General features: G+C 40.8%; 1 protein-coding gene across 4 annotated transcripts; it reads left to right on the forward strand.

The window, feature by feature from the left end:
- On the forward strand, nucleotides 1–13,041 carry tatdn3l (TatD DNase domain containing 3, like). Of its 4 annotated transcripts, none has more exons than XM_088354816.1 (10): nucleotides 1–125; nucleotides 195–227; nucleotides 342–415; nucleotides 1,135–1,219; nucleotides 1,760–1,822; nucleotides 3,215–3,324; nucleotides 3,396–3,451; nucleotides 7,198–7,310; nucleotides 11,269–11,349; nucleotides 12,879–13,041. In XM_088354816.1, the coding sequence occupies exons 1-10, from the start codon at nucleotides 72–74 to the stop codon at nucleotides 13,014–13,016; spliced, it is 807 nt and encodes a 268-aa protein (XP_088210942.1). In that variant the 5' UTR covers nucleotides 1–71; the 3' UTR covers nucleotides 13,017–13,041. The 4 variants fall into 4 exon arrangements, with proteins under 4 accessions (XP_088210942.1, XP_088210939.1, XP_088210943.1 ...); XM_088354813.1 differs by having other exon boundaries at nucleotides 2–125; nucleotides 339–415; XM_088354817.1 differs by having other exon boundaries at nucleotides 2–125; nucleotides 11,272–11,349.
- Nucleotides 13,042–16,927: the final 3,886 nt, after the last annotated feature.

The following is a 16,927-nucleotide window of genomic DNA, read 5'->3' on the forward strand; positions in this document are numbered from 1 at the left end:
TGCGCAACGCGGAATGGAATCCGCGTTGCGCATGCGCACTTTCGCCAGCAACCCGGATGTTTTGATGCACCATGCGCGGTTTCCTCGACTGTCATTGTCACATCTCTGCACGAGATTTTGAACAGGTATTTGCAACATTTTTTCTCTTATTTCTTATTATTTACACACATTAAAATTCTGCATTTATCTTGAAGGACATAGAGAGAGTTATTGAGGACTCCAAACGGGTGAGTTCTTCGCTTTTCCAACGGCTGCTTGCAAACGACGAGACGCTCTCGTGGACTCTCATTTTTCATTTCCATTTTCTTTCTTTATCGATTTGTGTCTTTGTTTTCTACCAGGCCGGAGTCTTAGCGTTGTTAGCAGTGGCCGAACATGCCGGCGAATTCCAAAAGATCATTGACTTGTCGCAGAGGTAACGTCAGAACTAGTTGGGATCTCAGGGCTGTCAAACTTGAACTCGGGGGCCACAAGCTAGAACAAACATTCTCTCGGGGGCCGGACTCGTGAGGAAGGGAGAATGAAATGGAGAGATGGACAGAAAGAAAGAAAGCACGCAAAGGAAGAAAGCAGGGAAAGAGAAAGAAAGAATTCAAAGGAGAGCAAGAAATAAGATGAAAAAAGGGAGAGAAAAGGAGAGCTGGTGGAACAAAGAAAGAGAGAGAGAGAGAGAGAGAGAGAATGTTAGAAACAAGACAGATAAAAAGAGAAATGGTAAGAGAGGGGGAAATAGAAAAAGAAATCCAAACAGAAATAGAAAGAGGAAGGGGCACAAGAGAGAGAGAGAAAAAAGACAGAAAAAAGGAAGAGAGAGCAAAAGAAGGTAAAAAGACACAGAAAGAGACAGAGGAACAAAGAAAGAAAAAGAGAGACAGAGTGAGTGAAAGAGAGCGAGAGAAAGTGAGAGAAAAAGGGAGGAAGAGAGAGAGAGAGAAATACAGGTAGAGTGTTTGAGAGGCGCCTGGCTTTGGCACATCAAGTGACATATTTCAACCAGCAGCTCATTTTTCTCTTGTGCTCTGCGCTTCACTGAGCGTTCTCTCACAGGCTGGATTAAATGATCCCTCGGGCCGCCTGTTTGACACCCGTGTTGTATATATGATTATCCGGGCTTCTTTTTTTTCCCCTTTCCAGATTTTCAGGCTTTGTGTTCCCCTGCCTGGGAGTCCACCCCGTCCAAGAAGTCTCCTCAGACCAGCACCGAAGTGTTTGCATGCAGGTATCTACTGTATCTGAGACAAACGCAGACCATGTCGGATTTCTAAATCGAGCCGACGATCGCGCCTGCTCCTTTTCTGAGAGAGAATAAGAAATAATCAAACGGCCTTCCATTCCGCACACGGGCGTCGTTAATCAGAACAGCAGATGCGAGTGTGCCTTCCGGAGACGACTCTCCCGCCCCGATTTTTCCATTATCATTTATACATTTCAAAAAACATCCCACCCTTTTCCAATTTGCTCCCCTGGGTTTCACCACCGCCTCGCCGAAGGGCGTCGCGATGTTTGTCCTTGTGCGTCTGGCCTTCTCCCGTCAGCATTCACAGGAATTCTGTCATCAAAATACGTCTGATGCATTCCAGACAGCCTAACCTTCTAATATACCTTGAAGAAAAACAGTCGGTGAATCTCTCTACTGCGTCAAACTGAGTACATGTACTTGCTTTGTAGTTCATTTTATAGTATCCTTTAGAGTCAAATGTATAAAATCCTTCAACGGAAATCTCACTTTTGTTTTAAGATGTTTTTGTCTCGTTCACAGGACTTGGATGCGGCTCTTCCTCTTATTGAGAAATATAAGGAGCGTCTTGTGGCCATTGGAGAGGTATTTGCCGTTTTTAGCACTCGAATGACATGAGTCCGGTCAAGTCGTGTCATGTTTATTTGTAAAGCAGTCTCAAAGGACTGCACCAGACTATTACACTTTTGAATAATATTACCTGAATACCGTATTTTCACAAGCAATGTTCCCTCTAAGCTGCGTATATGCCCAGAGCTTTTCCGCGCACAAGAAAATCGAGCCGGCTCACAAAAATCAGGGCTCCAAATTGCTCATTAAGAAGCCAATGAAGTCAAAGTTACAGTGCATGAAGATCAAAATCCACGGGTTCCCCTGACGCTGTGTTCTAAATGCGCTATTTGGAAGTCAAGGTCCAAGTAGAACGAAGTGGAGTGAAGTCAGTAGAGTTTTTCGAGAACCGGCGTCTTCGGCTCGGCTCGCTAAAGAGAACCGGCTCTTTCGGGTCCCAAATGACTTGACTCGACAGGTGTCAAACAGGCTGCCCGCGGGCCGGATCAGGCCCGCTAGGGGATTGGATCCGACCCGCGAGACAACGCTCAGAGAAGCGCAAGAGAAAGAGAGCTGTAGGTTGAAATAGGTCCACTTGATGTTGCCAAAGTCAGGTGCCTCTCACAAATGCTGCACTTGTATTTCTCTCTCTCAAATCTCTCTTTCTCTCGCTCTCTCTCTTTCACTTTCTCCGTCTCTTTTTCGCTTTCTTTGTTCCTTTTTGTCTCTTTCTATGTCTTTTTACCTTCATTTGTTCTCTCTTCATTTTTTCCTTCACCCCCTTTTCTCTCTTGCTTTCCCCTTCTGTCTTTCCCCTTTCTCTCTTTATCCCCTTCTCTCTTCTCTCCTCTTTTTCTCTCTCTCTCTCTCTCTCCCTTCATTTTTCTCTCACTCTCTCGCTCTCTTTCTCTGTCTCTTTTTCTTTCTTTGTTCCTTTTTGTCTCTTTCTATGTCATTTTACCTTCTTTTGCTCTCTTTTCATTTTTTCCTTTACTCTCTTTCTCTCTCTCTCTTGCTTTCCCCTTCTGTCTTTCCCCTTTCTCTCGTTCCCCCCTTCTCTCTTCTCTCCTCTTTTTCTGTCTTTCTATTTCTCTTTGGATTTCATTCTTTCTCTTTCTTTCCCACTCTCTCACTATTTCTGTTTTTATCTCTTGTTTCTCTCGCTCTCTCTCTCTGTCTCTCTTTCTCTCTTTTTTTGTCCCACCCTCTTTACCTTTCTCTCTCTATCTTTCTCTTATTTGTTTCTCTTTTTTTTTAAATCTCTAATCTACTAGTCCGGCCTCCGAGAGAATGTTTGTTCTATCGTGTGGCCCCGAGCTTAAATGAGTTTGACACCCCTGTTTTAGGGGATAAGTTGGGGTCCGAAGCAACAAAAATTCAAGATGGCGATTCCTAAATAAGCAAAGAGTTATTTTGGTGTCATTTCAGGTGGGTTTGGATTTCACTCCCAGGTACGTGAAAAGCGAGTCGGACAAAGAGAACCAAAGGCAGGTTCTGATCCGGCAGGTGCGTCTGGCGAAAGAACTGGACCTCCCTCTGTAAGTCGCAATGTCCCAAAAGTGTGAAGAAAATTCTCTTTGATGGAGTCTTTGAATGTGTTTTGGGGAAGGAACGTCCATTCTCGCTCGGCAGGGCGACCCACCATCCGGCTCCTTCGAGAGCAAGGTGAAGATTTTTTCTCTCGGTGTTGTGAAAAGAGCAAATTTGTTTGTCCCCGAAGCAGAGCAAAGTTTGAAATGGCATTTGAGAAAAGGTTCAAAGTTAACACTTAACAGATTCATTTGGGGAAAGAAAAACACTCAATTCTTTCAATCTCGACAAAAGATTGTATGATTTTAAAAGCTGAAGCAGAAAAGAAAACAGTAGACCCCCAGGATACAACCATCTCTTCTGAGGAAAAAGGACTTTTAATCACCTTTAGTTTCACGTGGTACAGTGGAGTAGCGGGTGAATGCAAATACGAACAAAAATGGATTTAGATCACAGGTGTCCAACAGGCGGCCCGCGTGCCAGATCAGGCCCGCTAAGGGATTGAATCCGGCCTGCGAGACAACACTCAGAGCAAGAGAGAAACAAGCTGCAGGTTGAAATATGTCCACTTGATGTTGCCAAAGCCAGGTGCCTCCAACAAAGACACTGTACTTGTATTATATCTCTCTCTCTCTTTCTTTTCCACCCCTTTTCTCCCACTCTCTGTCTCTTTCACTCTCTGTGTCTCTCTTTTCCCCTTCCTTCTGTGTCTTTTTAACTTCTTTTGCTCTAACTTCCTTTTTTCCTTTTCTCTCTCTTTCTCTCTTCCTACCCTTTGCACTTTCTTGTCTCTTTTCTCTCCTTCTGTCTTTCTATTTCTCTTTGGATTTCTTTCTTCCTCTCGCTTTCTTTTCCCCCTCTCTCACGACTTTTTATCTTTTGTTTCTCACGCTCTCTCCCTCTCTCTCTTTTTCTTTCTTTGTCCCGCCCTCTCTCCTTTTCCCTCCCTCTTTCTCTTGTTTCTTTATCTCTCTTTTTCTTTCTCTTGAATCTACTTGTCCGGCCCCCGACAGAATGTTTATTCTTAAAATGAGTTTGACACCCCTGATTTAGATATTCCACTTTTAAGGATTGGCTTGCCCTTGGATTTCCTTGCTTTAATCTCCTTTTTTTTTAAATTTGTAATTCATAATAGTTTCGATCCTCGATCCGTGACGTCCGTGCAACTTAGCGATATAAATGACGTGCGTGCCTCCTTTTTATTGTTTGATAAACACTAGCTTTACTTCCACGGTTATCACGTTTCTCCCTTCGGCAAAGTTAATAAATACGGTAACGAAAAGTGAAGTCGCCTTAACCTTACGCAAAGTCTTTCCAAACCAGGCGAGATTCTGAATCGCACAAGAGAGAGAAAAGCATTGTCGAGCTTGAAATCGGAGATGAAATGAGGATAAAGAAGAGAACAGATTGAGGTTCTCGACGGCGCTTCCGTCCGCTTCCGAGACGGGCACAAAAAGGAATCCCGCTCCGCCTACGACTAGAGACTCATTTGTCGGAAAACACAAGCACGAAACAACACGTCCGATTGGTCCAAACGAGATGACGTGAACGCCGGAACCGAATCTGATTGGTTTAGACAGAATTCGCATGTTTAAATGCAGTGTATAATGTCGGTGGCTAGATGGCGTGCGAGTAGAATAAATAAGCAAAGAGGAGAGTGAACCTTTGAGGAATAATAGCTAAGCCAAAAGGGAGGCAAACTCTTTACTACACTTTGGAGGACCAAAGCGACGGCCATCTTGTTGATTATTGTTGGGAATGAAACTATTAAAAATGTAGTGTTTATCAAATTGTTGGAATGAGTTATCTGACTCCATTAACCGACAATGCATGCTCGTTTCTTAATTTAGGGAAAATTATTGACAAGAGACAGGCATTTCCACACGGGGGCAGATTTATTTTCTTAAAAGTATTTAACTAAGTGAATTCCATCGAATTAGCCAAATTATTGTCGAATCAGTCTTCGTCGAGCCTCCCTCTCGATTGTCCCTCTCACGATCGATCTTCCGTCTTCTGAAGTTCTTTTCACAAGCTGGGGTGTCGGCTCCTCCCACGGGGCGTGCCGACTCCTCCCATGGGGCGGGCCAGTGATTCCCCACGTGGACTCCACCTCGTCGCCACGATGTCTGAAGAAACTCAAAAGAACAGAGCTTATCAGAACAACTACTCCAAACAGTGTCTGCTTTCCCGCGTCACAGATTCTCCTCCGGCGTCCGCCCTTGTCCCCGTTCCTGCTGTTTTCTGTAAACATCGTTCTCTACTAGGTTACAATGACCTGGCCCCACAGCTCAGCCAGTGAATATCTTTTGTAATTGAATGTCATTTGTATTTGATCGTAAAAAATCCTTTATAGTCAAAAATATATGAAATCCTTCAATAGTCAGCAGGCCGATACAATTGTTGCAAGAATACAAACAGCACCCGGATATAATATTTTGCCTCGTGAAGGTACTTTTGAGGATAACATCATACAAAGGCACTTTCCAACTGTAATTTCCCTCACAGGCATTATGGGAGGGAGTTCAGCCTATCGGCATTTTCATGGTGGCGTGACACCAACCCACAGCAGACCAACTTTTTAGATATTGTTGACCAATAGCGAGAAAGCATCTTATGGATTTAATACATTTGAATTTTATACATCCAAATCATTTTGAGGAAAACGCTGTAATGCTATTCTTGCGACGATAATATCGAGCTGGTTGCTGCGGTATATTATCATTATTCATCACTTTTGCCACCTGAGAGAATAACGATGACCACTTTAAAGCCACAGTGTGTAAAATGCGATTGGGAACGTAAACCAGGGGAACAGCAAGAAACGGGGCAGACAAACATGGCGACGACCTCTGGGTAGGGATTCCACAATCTAAAGCACGGGTGTCAAGCTCATTTTGAGTCGGGGGCCACACCATAGAACAAACATTCTGTCGGGGGGCCGGACTAGTAGATAAGAGAAAGAAAGATAGAGGGAGAGAAAAAGAGAGAGAGGGTGGGACAAAGAAAGAGAGAGAAAAGAGAGAGAAAGAGGATGCGAGAAACAAAAAAGATGAAAAGAGAAATCGTGAGAGAGGGGGAAAGGAAGAGAGAGAAAGAAAGAAATCCAAAGAGAAATAGAAAGAGAGAAAGGGAGAAGGAGAGAAATGAGATTGAGAATAAGAGAGGAGGGGACAAAGTGAGAAGGGGAAAGCAAGAGAGAGACAGAGAGAAAAGAGAGAGAAAATGAAAAAAGGAAGTGAGAGCAAAAAAAGGTGAAAAGACACACGGAGAGCAATAGACAAAGAAAGAGAAAAAGAGAGACAGAGAGTGAGAGAAAAAAGGAGGAAAGAGAGAGAGACAGAGAATGAGAGAAAAAGGGAGGAAAAGATAAAGAGAGAGAGAACTACAAGTACAGCGTCTTTGTGAGAGGCACCTGGCTTTGGCAACATCAAGCAGACCTATTTCATCCTGCAGCAGCTCGTTTTTTTCTTGCACTTCTCTGCGTGTTATCTCGCAGGCCGGATTCAATCCCTTAAACGGGCCGGATCCGGCCCGCGGGCCGCCTGTTTGGCACCCCTAAGGGAAATTTTCTTTTTGATAAGAAGGAACATTTGTCGGAGTATTTTTGCCTAGTATTCAAATCGAGGTTGTTGTTTTGCAGAAAGCTCTCAAAAGCACTCAATATTTGACACTGTCCCTTTAACACCGAAATACGCCATTTCTGTTGACGTGGGCTTCTTGACGGGTCCTACAAATATTCTGAATATCCGCTCTGTGGATTTGGAATTGCGGGACGACGTGGATAAATATTGTGAATCTGTATCCCCGGGGTCTCCCCTACACGGGGGCTAAAAATGACGGGGACCGGAATGAAAGCCGAGCGCTTTGTGACCTTTTCTCAGGAGCGGAGAAAGTTCTCCTTCACGCCTTTGATGGGAAAGCTTCGGTGGCCACGGAAGGGGCCGAGGCCGGCTTCTTCTTCTCCGTCCCGCCCTCCGTCGTACGCGGCCTGCAGGTAAATATTGATGGAGAAAGAAAGGAATAGATGCGAATCCGTGACAAGGATGTGCATTGACGCGTGGCACATTCGATGCCATTCGTTCCCAGATTCGTTCCTTTCCGCCATTTTATTTTGTGTGTTTATTTCATTAGTCGTTGCGTATTCTGGAATTATCTTTCCACCCATTTCTGGTGTTACCTAGGGTTCATTTTGTCATGTTTTTGGTCCTGTCTTTTACTGTATTTTGTCCTCCATTTTCTCTTGTTTTGTGTATTATGTCGTCCATTTTTTCTTCGACTTTTGTGTGTATCGTTCGTTTATTTTGGCATTCGTTTTGACGTCTGTTTTGTGTCTTTTTTTTCCATTTATTTCGTCGTGTCTTTTTCTCATTGACCTCATTTTGTGTCTTTTGTGAGATTTTGTCCTCCATTTTCTCTCGTTTTGTGTATTACCTCGTCCATTTTATCATCAACTTTTGCGTGTATTGTTCCTTTTTTTGGCATTCATTTTGTCATCTATTTGTGTATTGTTTATTTTGTAGTGTCTTTTTCTCATGACCCTAGTCTTGTTGTTTTGTGTCTTTTGCGGGATTTTGTCCTCCATTTTCTCTTTTTTGTTGTGTATCATGTTGTCCATTTTATCGTCTCCTTTAGTCTGTAGTGTTCATTTATTTTGGCATTCGTTTTGACATCTTATCTTGTCTTTTTTTTTTATTTATTTCGTAATGTCTTTTTCTCATTGACCTAATATTGTTTTATGTGTCTTTTGCGGGATTTTGTCCTCCATTTTCTCTTTTTTACTGTGTATTATGTCATTTTTATCGTCTACTTTTGTGCGTATTGTTGGTTTATTTTGGCATTCATTTTGTTTATCTATTTGTGTATTGTTTATTTATTTTGTAGTGTCTTTTTCTTTATCACCCTGGTCTTGTTGTTTTGTGTCTTTTGCAGGATTTTGTCTTTTTTGTTGTGTATTATGTTGTCCAATTTATCGTCTCCTTTAGTCTGTAGTGTTTATTTATTTTGTCATTCATTTTGTCATCTATTTTGTGTCTTTTCATTTGTTTATGTCTTTTTCTCATTGATCTAGTCTTGTTTATTGTGTCTTTTGCAGGATTTTGTCCTCTATTTTCTCTTGCTTTTTGTTGTGTATTATGTCTTGCATTTTGTCATCTATTTTTGTGTGTATTTGTCATTTATTCTGTCATCGATTTGTCATCTATTTTGTCGTGTATTTTTGTATATTTAGTCATTTATCATCTATTTTGTTTTGTGTTTTGTCGTCTATTTTGTATTTAATTTGTCATCTTTGTGTTCAAACTAATCTTGTGTTTTGTTGAATTCTGTCATCTCTATTTTCTGTGTATTTGTCATGTATTTTGGCGATGTATTTGTTCCTGTCACATTTTATGTCAATTTGATCTTGCGTTTTGTTGTGTATTTTTTTGGGAATTAGTCATTTATTGTCTATTCAGTTGTTATATCGTCTATTTCGTGTATTTTGTTGTGTATTTTGTCAACTTTTGTGTCGTCTAGTTTTGTGTTTATTTGTCATTCATTTTGTCATTAATTAGTCATCTATTTTGTTGTTCATTTATTGTCTATTTTGTTATGTGTTTTGTCGTCTATTTTGTATTTTATTTTGTCATTTTTTGTTTTGTTTTCATCCAATCCTGTGTTTTGTTGAATTCTGTCATCTCTTGTTGTCTATTGTCTGTGTATTTGTCATGTATTTTGGCGATGTTTTTGTCATATTTTTTGTCAATTTGATCTCGTGTCTTGTTATGTATCTTTTTTGTATTTAGTCATTTATTCTCTATTTAGTTGTTATACCGTCTATTTCGTGTATTTTGTTGTGTATTTTGTCAACTTTTGTGTCGTCTATTTTTGTGTATTTGTCACTTATTTTGTCCTCAATTTAGTCATCATCTATTTTCTGTGTATTTTCTCATCTATATTGTCCTTTATATCAGTGTTTTTCAAGCAGTGTCCCGGGGCACACGAGTGTGCCGCTGGAATTTGCCCCATTTTATCTTTCCAAATAATCCGGCCATTATTTAGTATTTTTGCACTCTTCAGACGAGGAACTGTAATAGTCATCCTTATCAGTAGGTGGCAGTAGAGTTTTATATACTTTGTATATACTATTTATCTGCTCATGAGGTAATAACATACATAAAGCACATCATTCTTTTTTATTTGAAGTATTATTCTTTTTATATCCTAATTATCCGCTTATGAGGTAGAAATACTACTGCCGAAATACTACCAAAATACTAGAAAATATTACAGAAATACTACAAAATACGAGAACGGAAATGCATCAAAAACACGACTGCAGAAATACTTCAAAGAATATTACAGAAATACTACAAAATACAGTTCAACAAAATGTTATTCCAACGGGGGGGGGGCGGGTCAAACCGGCTGAGCTTCTCACCCATTGGTCAATCCACGAGTGCACCGATAGTTCATCGCCGTTCGACCAATGGGTGAAAAGCTCAGCCGGTTGGCCCCGCCCCCTCACTTGACCCACATTTTCTTGTACACAATGACCATCTAAAATGTAAATCACAAAATCAATAAATGGATATATCGGATTTATGTCCTGATTAGGGACGCCCTGTACTTAATCAAGTGGCCAGCCGGTGGAATAAGTCCGGATTTGCAGGCCGAGTCGATAAGAAACTCTTGCTTTTTTTTTTTCAGACGGCCATTTTGGAGGTTTGGCTCTTTGGCTGGTGCGCAGACGTCATTTGGACGTATTCTCTGTGTGCTTTTTGATAAACTAATCACGTTTTAGATTAGAACGTGAGCAAAAGGGGACAACCTTCCTCATCTATTCACAGACGCTTGCAATGTAGACTTTTTTACGCCTCATGTTTGCAATATTTTTTAAATTTACTTATTAATTTATTTTGCAGCTTTTTGCTCCTTCTCTCGTTTTCCTTTCCAGTCCGCTGGGAGTTTTATTTCAGAGTTGCAGCTGCAAAATGAGACAACTTTTAATATCAATAGTTTCAAAAAAATGATGTATATATATGTCTGACAGTATATCATGAAATTCTTTCTATTTAAATGAAAATATATTGATCAGGCAGTGCTGTTGTTAGTATTACACGTGAAAACGTGAAATTGTGCTCATTTTAACAAATCAATCTTATTTTATGGGTTTGAAAAAAGAAAGTACTTAGGGTTTTCTAAAGCAGTGTTTCCCAACCTTTTTCATTCAAAAATCTCGCGGCACACAAATGTTTAAAATCTAAATACTAATTCAATTCCTGTTGTTTTTTTAAAAATTTAAATCGATATTTGAAAGTGCATTTTGTGATCATCATGGCTCTTGATTTCTGTTCATTTTCAGTTTTATGACCTCTTCTTTGGATTTTCTAGAAAAAAGAACCAAAAATACTTCAAATGAGCACAAAGGATCCCTAAATGAATATTTTCTCGAGCACGTTTGAACTTTTTGGAAGTAAAATAATGATTAAAATCAGCAAATATCTTTACTTTATTCGATATATTTTTAATATTTTTTTTGCAGTGCGATCGCTTCATCTGGCAAAATGAATTATTAAATGTACATCTCATGAGCAGATGATTCATTTGTCAAAAGGAAACAAGTAGTCTTCTGCCACCTAGTGATATGGATGAATCAGTTGGGGAGCAGATCCCTTTTTTCAATATTTTCTCGTGAGTATTTTTTTCAATTTGGGTAAAAGTAAAAACTAAGCGACGTTACTTTTTTGGGGTACTCTGAGTTCATGTATCGATAAATGTTCTGTGAGTGTTTTGGGTATTTATTATTGTATTTTTTATACCATACAATACTACCTGAGTGTTGTTTTTGCAGTTGACTTCTTGTCATTCTCCTGAAAAAGATGGACTACCTACTTGTTATGATTGCATTTTCAAGAGCTTCTTTTTTTTTTTTTTAATTTTAAAATAATGAATACTTTTGTGTTTCCGCCAAGAAGCAGAAACTGGTGAAACAGTTGCCCCTAGAGAGCCTGTGCTTGGAAACCGATTCGCCCGCACTGGGGCCGGAAAAACAGGTGACGTTTTGAAAAAGGAGATCTTTGGAGGTTTCGTATGTACATTCTGGATTTTCCGAACAAGACGGCGTTTTTAAAACCCCGAATTCTTCCAGAAATTTGAAGGAATACAGTGGATACCCTTGGAAATGCATAGAGTCATTGTAATACAGTCATTCTAGTTACAGTAATGATAGAGCAACGATGGATCAAATCGATCAATAGACTCCCAAAAGTTCAGTTTCTCTGTTTTGCATAGTGCATTCTGATGGGTTAAAGCACAGGCGTCAAACAGGCCCGCTAAGGGATTGAATCCGGCCCGTGAGACAAGACTCAGAGAAGCGCAAGAGAAAAAAAAGCGGCAGGTTGAAATGGGTCAACTCGAGGTTGCCAAAGCCAGGTGCCTCTCACAGAGACACTCTACTTGTATTTATTTCTCTTTCTCTCTTTCTTTTCCACCCCTTTTCTCCCACTCTGTCTCTGTCTCTTTCACTCTCTGTGTCTCTCTTTTTCTCTTCCTTTGTTGCACTTTGTTTCTTTCTCTCTCTTTTGCCCTAACTTCCTTTTTCCCTCTTCTCTCTATTCTTTCCCTCTTCCTACTCTTCGCGCTTTCTTTTCTCTTTTCAGATGAAGACGTAGAGAGACTGTTTAACTTATTAGAATGCACTATGCAAATCGGTGTTTCTGGCACCGTGAGATAATGAGATAAGATCGAATGCCTTTTTAAATGTCATCAGTACCATTAGTGGTTTAGTGGTGAAGTACAAGCGAGAGGCTGCTGCTACGCGGGTTCGATTCCCGTTGCATGTATTGCAGTTTTTGTCAGTAACACTGAGCAACTGATCAATCATTGCATTAATATGTAGAGTAATTCCCGATTATGCATGAAAAATATGTGGCCAAATACTATTTATTGCAGTAGCTCAGGACGTAGAGTGCTCGTCCTGGGACAGAGAAGTGGGAGGTTCAATTCCCGGGCTCCTCCCAGATAAATGTGGAAGTGTTCTTGGGCAAGACACTGAACCCCTCAATAAGCAGGTAGGCACCAATCAGGAGTGTGTGCGAACAGGTAAGTGTGAATTACATTGTAAAGTGTTCGCCTTGGGACCTATAAAGCGGTTTTCAAGCCACTGTAGAAAGCGCTTTACGATGTACTTCACACTTATCCATTGACACATTGATAGTGGATAGCGGCGTCAGCCATGCAGGGCGTCTAGCTTCCTATTGCGCGTTTGGTGTCTTGCCCAAGGACACTTCCTCATTTTACTCTAAGGAGCCTGGTATCGAACGCTTGACAATGTACTATCAGTGTGTGAAGGAGTAAGTGTGAAGTACATTGTAAAGGTCTATATAAATGCAGTCCATTTATTACATTGGGGGTGCACCTTCTACTGCAGAAAATACGGTATTTAGCTGTGTACATGCAAATGGTGAGAGGCCCGGGTGCGCCATTTATTGTGTTTTGACAGTAACTTGTTACGTTTTTACGGCGAAAAATTCTGAAAAGAAGTTGAGGGGGAGACTGTAACCAGATTTTTGTTCCCACGCAGACGAGAAACGAGCCCAAGAATATTCTTTTGGCGGCCGAGTACATCGCCCAAGTCAAAGGTGTTTCCCTGGAGGAGGTCATGCAGGTGACCACGAGGAACGCACTGAAACTTTTTCCTAAGATCCGGTTTTCCCTTTAATCGGCCAATAAAGGTTTCGAGTCTTTGTCTCGCCTCCGTTTATTCACATCAGGACGTCGTTGGGCGTCGCCCCAAAATATACGCAGGGACGAGATATGGCGGAAAGGGAACGTCCTTTATTGCATTCGTTCAGTAACGTACAAGCCACGTCCGAAGTCTGTCCGAGAGACGCTGCCATTTATACTGTGTTCAACAAATCACGTGATGTTTTTCTCGGATTCCAAAGTGTTTTTTCCGGAATCGACTCGCTTAGTCAACAACTTGGGATTTCTCGTATCAACAATTATCTCATAACATCCTGCCAGATGTCTGCACACCACAGGCTGCTGACGTACAGTTAATCCACAACACTAACAGTCTGTAAAAGATGGTGATGATATTCAATCTCTTCTTCGCTAAGAGAGTGGAATGTCTTTCTGGGAAAATGCAAAAGTACTGAGTCAGCTTTGTTTTGGGTTTTTTTTTTCCACATCTGGGTAATGTTGTAGAAATTGGAGGTCCGATAATCGAGAGAAAGTCTTCTCATAAGTGGATAAAAGAAATAGACAGGAGCCAGTCTCGTTACGGAGGGAGATTGTCACTTTATTGATGCGTCAATAAAGATCTCACAGAGCTAGGAACATGACAATGTATTTAAAGCTGGTAGTGACGATTAGGCTTCGATTGAGTACACCCCAAAAGGCGGTCCTGTATCACGTATGAGTACGTGACCAGTCCCGTGTACGCCGTATGAGTACGTGACCGTTCCTTGCACGCCGTCTGGCAACGGTATCTTCAAGGTAAACTCTAATCGTCTGGTAACGGTATCTTCAACCGAGGTCACCCCGACCTTTTCCCACAAGCAAGTAATGTATTGTAAGTTAATGTAGACATGTATGCAAATCTATTTCTATATATGCAAGTGCAAATGCTTTTGAGGATTTGCCACAACATAATCCCCCCTTTTTTTTTTTTTTTTCCTTTGAATGGAAATTAAAATTGAAAAGGAATACAGAGTAGTGGCAAATTATTACCAATCATAGATATCAATACAGGACAGAGTTTACGCGAATCGAAAATAAAATAAAATTCTGGCGGTCAGCCTGCTGTGATTACTCTAACTTTCATTGTTCATGTTTCATTAAATAAAAAAGAAAAAACCCCTAACACTCCAAACATCTGACCTATGCACTAACCCCCCCTTCATTTATCTGATATAAAGTCAAAGGTATTCCCTGTTACCTATTCTCCTTGCCTCTGGAGACACAATCACCGATTTCCTGGAATGCAGATTCAAAATACAATTTTAGCAGTATTTCTGTGTTAAAATAAAATAATTCACAATCCAAACGTATCAATATTCCTCAGATTTGTAAACACTACGTCAATCAACAAGATTCTAGCGTGATTCAAAGCAGACGTGTGTTGTTAGTTATCACCGCCCTGTCGACGGCCTTGGCCGTCTGGCTCAGTCCATTGTGACGTTCACTCGCAGTCTGCCGCCGGAATGTTTTCGTGAGCTTATCAGTACCAAACTGACCTTGGTGTCCAGCTGTCTACCTTTTTCTCCTCGTAACTGGCTGCAACCAGCACTGTTTGAGAACAGCCTGGATGTGCTCCAGTGTCCCCACAACCCTTCTGTAGACAAGCGGCCAGACAATGGATTAGTGAACGTCTTTGTTTGCTCTTTGCTCGTTTTTCTGTCCATCTTCGGCCCTTTTCAACGATCGTCTGACTTCTGAATCCTGTTAAATCGGTCATGTTTACAAACCCGGATGTTTAGTCTAGGTTAAATGACTGAATGAATGAATGAAGACATCACCTTAGCAAGTAATCTGCTCTTCATTGTATTTTGAAAAAGCCTGCCAAATTGTCCTCAATTTACCCAAACTATGCTTATTACGTTTATCGGAACAAGATCTCACAAATCAAAAGGCCACACGCAAACGGAGCACTTGACTTGACGAATTAAGTAATCCCTCCATTTTTTTATTTTTATGACACCACTTAACATAACGTTACATAAAGTAAAGGGAAAACAATACACACGGTCGAGCTCAACTTACACACGGAGAAAGACAGAGTGGTGGGGGTAAGGGGGGGTAAAAAACAAAAAAGACAAAAAGAACCAACGGTTTGCGCTAATAACCCACAAAAACCAAGAAGCAGTCACTCCATCATTCATCCATGCCTCCATAACTCCACACCCAACGCCAAACAAAACAAAAACAAAAAAGACAAAAACACAAAGGTTCTCCTCCGCACAGCGTCGTCCTCGCCCTTAAACAGTTAACTATAAATCACCCGCGTACAAAATAAGATATTTTATTTCCTTTTTTACAAAAATACAGAATATAATTTGCATAAACAGTCAAATAAATATTACATTTCAAAAGGGTCTTTAACAAACGTTTAGGACACTTTTACTTGTATTTATTTTTATTATATAATTACCTCTTTTTAATATTAAATATAAAAGCAGTAACGTTCGCTCATTGGTAACATTTTTTTAATGACTGTTATTATTTAAATAAAGAGAAATCACATTTAAGCAAGCGATGTTATCTGCCATTGAAATAAATATCACTCAGCGAAGCCCACGACCCTGAGATTAAGAATCTCATGCTCCACCGACTGAGCTAGCCGGGCGGGGGAGAACACACATCCACAGACAGAAACACACACGCACAGTTCTCGCTAGCTGGCACACACCAACATTCCCGAATGAGACATCTCCCACACCAAAACATGTCATCAATTCCCACACATTCTTTGTATCGCCTGTTCTATGCGAAAGTATTTTAATAATAAAACATCGATTACTGCTCATTTTTTAGCGTCGGTCTAACAAAATCAGATTTTAGAAAATGGCGGTCTTCCACGCACCATACTTCTTATTAAGTCAAGGTTACATGTCCGACTCCCAAATCATAAATCCACTAGGGAAACAAATAAATATTTCCCGTATTAACAATATATAAATCGTCTATTTTGAACTGCCACTAGCAAATGACGACGTCTTATCACAGCTTTACACAGATCTCAAGACAATCATAAATATACAAATACCGACGCCGCTGCACCATTTTATCCAGGTTTTCAAGCAGCCCATGTCCCAAAACAGACAGGATTCTTTGAGCTCAGAACTCCCGTCGGACATAAAAATCTCAACTCAGTCTATATATCTCATCCGTCCGAACTTGGGCCTGACTACAGACGGAAAATCCCACGTGCACGAATTTTCATAATTTAGCTCCGACGCCACAGGCTCCTGTCCACCCACGAATCTCCACAAGCAAACCGAAGTAAGGAGAGAAAAAAAATCTTCCTTACCTCAACCGCTCATTCGAGACCGTTCCACTGAGAAGTCTTTTCCCTTTTCTTTTTTACTTAATTAGTGCCAATCCACGTTGCGGCGCCAAATGTTGTAGAAATTGGAGGTCCGATAATCGAGAGAAAGTCTTCTCATAAGTGGATAAAAGAAATAGACAGGAGCCAGTCTCGTTACGGAGGGAGATTGTCACTTTATTGATGCGTCAATAAAGATCTCACAGAGCTAGGAACATGACAATGTATTTAAAGCTGGTAGTGACGATTAGGCTTCGATTGAGTACACCCCAAAAGGCGGTCCTGTATCACGTATGAGTACGTGACCAGTCCCGTGTACGCCGTATGAGTACGTGACCGTTCCTTGCACGCCGTCTGGCAACGGTATCTTCAAGGTAAACTCTAATCGTCTGGTAACGGTATCTTCAACCGAGGTCACCCCGACCTTTTCCCACAAGCAAGTAATGTATTGTAAGTTAATGTAGACATGTATGCAAATCTATTTCTATATATGCAAGTGCAAATGCTTTTGAGGATTTGCCACAACAGTAACTTACATGACTGCTTGTAAAAGATGTTGTTGATATTCAATGTGTCCTTCCCTA

The sequence above is a fragment of the Urocampus carinirostris genome, chromosome 15 (genome assembly GCF_059441175.1).
Source record: "Urocampus carinirostris isolate Australia breed hairy pipefish chromosome 15, RoL_Ucar_1.0, whole genome shotgun sequence".
NCBI classification, from domain to species: domain Eukaryota; kingdom Metazoa; phylum Chordata; class Actinopteri; order Syngnathiformes; family Syngnathidae; genus Urocampus; species Urocampus carinirostris.